Here is a 6,376-nt window from a genome sequence, read left to right as displayed (position 1 = left end):
CTTCCTTCCTTCCTTCCTTCCTTCCTTCCTTCCTTCCTTTCTTCCACAACAACCTCTGTGAGTAGAAGGTTCCCCACTGGGAACCCAACTGGAAGTGGTTTACTCTAAAGATTCAATATAGTGACACAGAGGTCAGAAATGAAATACTGAGGACAAGCAGGCCAGCTTAAGTATGTCAACACTCATAACATTGACATCCTTTGGTTCTAGAAATACATGCTTGAACACAGATTTTATCTATCTATTTATTTATTTATTTTTCTTTGGTTTTAGGTCTGGATTGTTTCAAACAACGGGACCTCATGGGGTCTTTGGAACCCATGTTCAGAGGAGAAATGTAGTGAATTATCATATGCGGGAAAAGGTATGGTTGCTCATTTTTTGGAGCTTGAAAAAGATTTCAACCTTTTTTTCAGGCTACCTAAGTTTAATCTTTTCTCTCTGTTTATAAATATTTGGACAGATGCCCTCAAATCCGTGCAAGCCTTCATGATTCTGGCCATCATCTTCTCTGTCATTTCTCTTATTGTTTTCGTATTCCAACTCTTCACCATGGAGAAGGGAAACCGGTTCTTCCTCTCAGGTGGCGTCATGCTGGTCTGCTGTAAGTGTCCTAGAGTCAGCCTCTTTACCTTAAAATATAAACATTTACAGTAAGGAAAGCAGTAGTCTAGTATGAGATTTCAGCTATATGAAATGGTCCTTTCTAATTTTTTCTTTTTGGGAACCTTTAATTAAACTAAAGGCCAAGCACCTGCAGCTGCCTTGGTTCTCCATAAGAGGTTGCTACTAAGCAGTTGCTACACATTGCAACTGAAATACTTCTGAAAAAGCAACCTATTGCCTTAATTCTACCTAATTACCTACTTAATTCAACCTAATGCTTAATTCGTGAGTAGCGCTCTCATGGGTTGCAAAAAGGGGAAAGTTGTAGCCACAACATAGAACAGATATCATTATTGCCATCCTCATAATCATTATCATCATTATCATTCTACTATCAATATTACCCAACTCATCCAGCTGGGCCTGAAGTCTGAATAGCTGTTGCTGCACATTCCTGCCCAATCAGATCCTGCCCTGACATGCTGTGGATATAAGCAACACTCAGAGTCAGGGTGGGAAAGGTGTTCTTTGGGTTGCTTTAGATTTCTGATCGTTTATGCTTATTGTCCTACCTAGACAATTCAGGAGTTTCTTTGCAGAGCTCAACTGTAGGTCTGAGGCCAACTTGGGGTATGAGTTGGTGATCTAAATTTCAGTTTTAAATATTCTCAAATAATTTATTATGCATAACTATGAAGAAAGTGTGAATTTAAAATCACAAAAATTCCTTTGATGACTTGCCCTGTATGATAAGACAAAAACTTAAAAGTAAGGCTTGTGTTTCTGACTTTAATATTGGTCTCTCTCTCTCTCTCCCACTCCCTCTCTCTCCCTTCTCACCCCCTCTTCCCTACAGGGCTATGCATTCTGATTGGAGTTTCCATCTACACTGATAAATATGGGAAGGGTACTTCAAATTTGGATCACCACGGATATTCCTTTATTTTGGCTTGGATCTGCTTCTGCTTTAGCTTCATTATTGGTGTCCTCTATCTCGTCCTCAGAAAGAAATAAGGCTGTTGGAATTTTTCTGTGGGGTTTGGGGGAGGGGGCTGGGAGGGGAAAACTGTTGAAACTGGGAGGGAAGTGGGAGTTGCTCTGCTAGAAGAACCATATAAAGGGTGGGGGGGGAGGATGGGGTGGGTATGGGAGGGGGAAGAAGCAGACTGATGACTGAGACAAATCACTACCACCACACACCCTACCTTCAAGAGAAAGCAGGTTGTGAGGAGAAGCTGCTCTAATCTTCCCCGGATTCCCCACAAACCACCAGAGTTGTTCTCCTGCTGTTCTAAACTCTGTTGGACTTGCCAGACATCATGCCATTGACTTCCTAGCATGGTGGAGAAGCAGTGAAGTTCTCACTCCTGAGGAATCAAGAAAGCCCTCAGACCTTTTTCACCCAGTTAAAATAGCGGTACAAGTTCCTGGCAATCACCGCGGTGTTATTTTTGTGCTGAATGTGCTAAATCTGGAAGCAACTCCTCCCTTCCTACTCAGAGCAAAACATTTAAACCCCTGTTACAAAGTGGCCCTAAACCCAGCTGTTGGCAACCACCTGATAATCTCTGTTATGATTAGCCTGAGTAATCAGAAAAAGTAAGTCAGAGAAAGTGTGTTAGCACCTAGTTCATTCAATACCTGACACATAGGAAGTGTTAATAAACGCTTGCAGATTGAGGCAGAGATTGCAGGGGGAGGACAAAGTAAGCAGTGTGGCTGGTTAGGAGGTTATAGAGAATAGAAGATTTCATACTCAAGAGGTTCCTCAAAGGTCCTCCAATGATCCATCCCCTCCACAGAGAGCAGCTGATCAAAACGCACATTCACCCCACATAGAGGCCTCTCACCACTCAAGTTTGCTGGACCCTTTGCCTAGATTCTGAGGCTAAGAGCTTCTGTAAAGCCGTTAATTAACTACAAAGTCTACAGTGGGACCAAGGGATTGTCTTATAAAGAGTGCCAAGTCTCCGGAACCGTACTTCTAGGATCTTTTTTGATGCTGAACTCAATTTTTTAGTTGCCTGCATATGAGCAGAGATTTTTCCTACTTGCATGATGGGAGGGCAGTAAACACAACTGTTTATAATCCCCACATTAGGAACAACAGTGGAAGTGTGGTCTAATTACCCAGACAAGGATATGCTAGTTGGGGTTTTATTACTCCGTTCTAGCCTTGATTCCTTATATGATATTGGGGTATGTTACTTCATTTCTCTGAGGCTCAGCTTCTCATATTTGAGGACCCAGGATCTTAGATCTCTTCCTGGCTTTGGAGATAATCTAATCTGGCCTTATTATACAGGAAACTGGGCTCAAAGAATTTAGGTTTGTCAAATGGTCAATAACCACCCAGATTCACCTTAGAATGGGGCTTCTTAATCCTTTTTTGTGTCATGGATCCCTTTGACAGTCAGGTGAAGTTCAGAGACCCCCTACTCAGAATAATCCTAGTTTCATAATTGAAAGAAAAGCTAAATTTTATTTAGAGATTAGTGAAAATAAAGATGATTTTTTCACCCCCATCCAAGTTCAAAGAGTCCCTAAAAACAATCCAAATACCTTTTGGGAAGTTAAGAACCTCTACCTTATAGGGTAGTGAGGCTTAATTATTAAGAAAGCTAATTCAATTAAAGTTAAATTAAAGCAACAGAAAAGACCTTGGGTGAAAGGTGCTGCTTAATTGTAAAGTATTATTATGTCATAGCTCAGTTATGAGAACAGGTTGCTGGCTTCCTTACTTCCTACCAGAAAGCAGAACATTCCCCCAAGACAAGTAAAACTTTAGTTAATAGGTAGTTAAGTTCTTTTTATAAAGTGACTCTTATGGTACCTGATCAGATCATAACTGAACTGCTCTGCTGCCATAGGGGCATTAATATATAGGATTGAGTTATTCTGTTCCATCTGGTCAACTAGCCGTTGCTTTCCTCCCCTTGGTAGGCAGAGGGTAAAGTGGGGTTCTTAAAGGGACAGCCAGAGCAGCTATTTAAAGCCATCTCAGACCCTGGGTTTCTTTTCCTGATGTTTCCCCTCTCCATGTGAAGGGAACAGTCTTGGGGAAGAATTTCAGACATCTTTCCCTTCTAACTTAACCTCTACTCTCCCAATATCTCCTGTACTTTTTTTCCCTGAATTATGTGGGGTTGTTCTGCCATGATTTCTGATATTTATGTAAAAGTAGTATTACAAAGCAGTACTGGTGTATATTCTAGTTCTATGTATATGCTGGGGGCAGGGCACCAGATTACCTGAGGGTGGTGGCCAGGTTGGCTTGGAAAATTGTGGACTCAAAAAATGTTTTAATGGACAAGAAAAGTTCAGGCAAGTAGTAAAGGCTTTTATAACTTCCAAAACACTTATGCCATGAGTTAACCAGGGAGATGTTCGTGACACTTATACAAGTCAAAATACGACTTGGAGTGAACGTCATATTCTCCTCTTCTTTTTGTGTGACATTTCCTTCTCATGTAATGTGTATTACATTGGTAGGCATGTCCTAGTACTGTACTTGGCTTTTTTTCATGGAATAAGATATTTCATATATAGTAATTGTAAATATTTTGATACAAATGTTTATAACTTTAAGGTTAAAAAATAGATTCTGATTCCCTTCACTGCATGAACTTTGTCTCTTCATTCTTTGAAAATGTTCGAAAGTGTGAATGATAGAAATATACAACCCCAGATATTGAGTTGAAATTTATTTGGTGCTTGGTTGAGATATGAAAGGGAGAGCTTTGGGCCTTAATGTCATTGTGTTGCCTCAAAAAATATCCTTCTGGAGCCTAAGCTATTCTTTGGTTATCAATTAGGCAATTTTAGAAGGTGCGATAAGCTTCAATTTATGGAATGTAATCATGTAATGTAATCAATCTTGCTTTGAAAAAGATCTCCTCTAAAAACTGAGACTTCCTAAACAGACACATTAGAATTGATTATTTGCTTTACAAATAAAACAGCCCTTTACTTGCCCAAGTGACTTACCACAAGTTTCCCTTGAAATAACTAGTTCCCATAGTGCATTCCAAGTACAAATTAATTTGTAAGTTTGATTATATATAATTTTTCAGGAACACATCTCATATATAAAATGGTGGTATCTTTTTCCCACTGAGGAAAAAATAGAATTTATATCATAGACCAATAGTGAAGGGAAAGAATAAGCTGCTGTCATGTTTATGTCAACAAAATTAATGTGATGAGACTGACTTCAATGCGTATGAAATAGTCTTCTATCTCTTAATACCCTTTGGAGACCTTTCCCCATGAGTATGCTGGTAAATATTTAACAAAAGGCTTTGAAAAAAATAGGATGCATTTTGTCCTGCTTTATCCACACTTTTAAGTTTCATCTAATTATTGACCCATTCTCTATAAATTTAATTCTAGACAATAAACAAAACAATAAATCAAGCCCGATTTGTAGTGTTTGCCAATTTCTGAGCTCACACTGATTTAACAACAGGCTGTCATAGTTGATTAGAACTGACTTCAGCCCACCTCTGCCTATATTTCTTAGACATGTTTTCTCCTGGTCTTTAGCATCTCTCTCTCTCCCTTTCCCTCTTGCTCTCCCTCTCTCCCTGTCTCTCTCCTTTCTCTCTTATGCCTTTCCCTCCCTTTCTTGATCCCTCTATGACATCCAAGTCAAGAACTCTTCTCTTCATGATATCCTGGAATATTCCTATTGAGCACCCCCCCACCCATATTCTATTTTCTTCAATATTCTATTTTCTTCAATATTCACCTATATAACATCCTATCTTCTCTCAGAGCCACAGGAAACAAAAGGTTGAAATAAACAGGCATTACTTAGAATGGAGAAATCCCAAGAGTTTCTGAGACATTAGTACTAAAGTTTTTCTTAATATTTACATATTTGATTTTACAAAGGGATGAATGGCAAAATCTCTAGGTTTATAGTTTCTTCAGGCAGTGAAATCCCCCCTCTAACAGGGAAGGCACTCTCCCACCTTCCCCAATGACTTCAGCACCTGAATCTCAGTCTTCCTCTCCAATCTAAGTTCTGTCATTATTCAATGCAATTTCAATATTCACCATGATGACCCTTCACACACCACGGTCTCCTTATTCACTAACCATCTCAATTCCCATAAGCTCCATCTCTACTCTGCCTCAGTCACCTATAAGGTATAAATTGCCTAGATCAAAAATGTCAAACAGTGGCCCAATGCAGAAGGCAAAACTGAACCATATTAAAAGGGAATTGGTTAATATTTAACAAAATAAATAAAAATACAATTAAACACAGATAATGTTAATAAATGGTTTTCTAAGTCCATTATGCAGCCCATGGGGATCCTTATATACGGTTTAGTAGTTTTCATTTTTTATTTAAGTTTGACACCACTGGCTTAGGTCACACCATCACCCAAATTCTGTCACTTCCAAGATGCTGGATTATGAAATTCCCCTTTCTGATTACCATTTCTTTCCCTTGCCTTATCCTTATGAACCTGCTCTTCGCTCTGCTTCTGATATCAGTCCTTTAATCTCTCTCTATTATCTTAATTCAGTGTGCCTACTCTGCTTTCATTTTCTCCTTTCAGAATTTTGATTATATAGTCGGCAATTTCAACAAGGCACTTCCCCATACCCTTGAATTCTTCTTCACTCCCTTGCCCTTCTCATGTTCCTCCTTTACTAATCCATAATTCTGACATACTCTCAGAGTCTTCCATCTTTGTTTCTACTCCCAAGTAACTGAGTACTGCTTGAGGAAATCACAGAATCAAACTGACAGAGC

The 6,376-nt window shown here is 39.2% G+C and overlaps 1 protein-coding gene across 1 annotated transcript in view; it reads left to right on the top strand.

Annotated features, from left to right (window-relative positions):
* EMP1 (epithelial membrane protein 1) overlaps positions 1-1,664 on the top strand; it is a 26,902-nt gene extending 25,238 nt beyond the window's left edge. The window contains exons 3-5 of the mRNA XM_027856426.1: positions 274-364; positions 452-604; positions 1,463-1,664. Coding sequence (XP_027712227.1) covers positions 274-364; positions 452-604; positions 1,463-1,620 — 402 coding nt within the window. The 3' untranslated portion in view covers positions 1,621-1,664. The remainder of the gene's footprint in view (positions 1-273; positions 365-451; positions 605-1,462) is intronic.
* The last annotated feature ends 4,712 nt before the right edge of the window (positions 1,665-6,376 follow it).

This window comes from Vombatus ursinus, unplaced genomic scaffold (genome assembly GCF_900497805.2).
Source record: "Vombatus ursinus unplaced genomic scaffold, bare-nosed wombat genome assembly UNPS02011431.1, whole genome shotgun sequence".
Lineage (NCBI taxonomy): Eukaryota > Metazoa > Chordata > Mammalia > Diprotodontia > Vombatidae > Vombatus > Vombatus ursinus.
The sequence above is the reverse complement of the archived record's forward strand: the minus strand, read 5'-3'. Positions and strand labels throughout refer to the sequence as shown.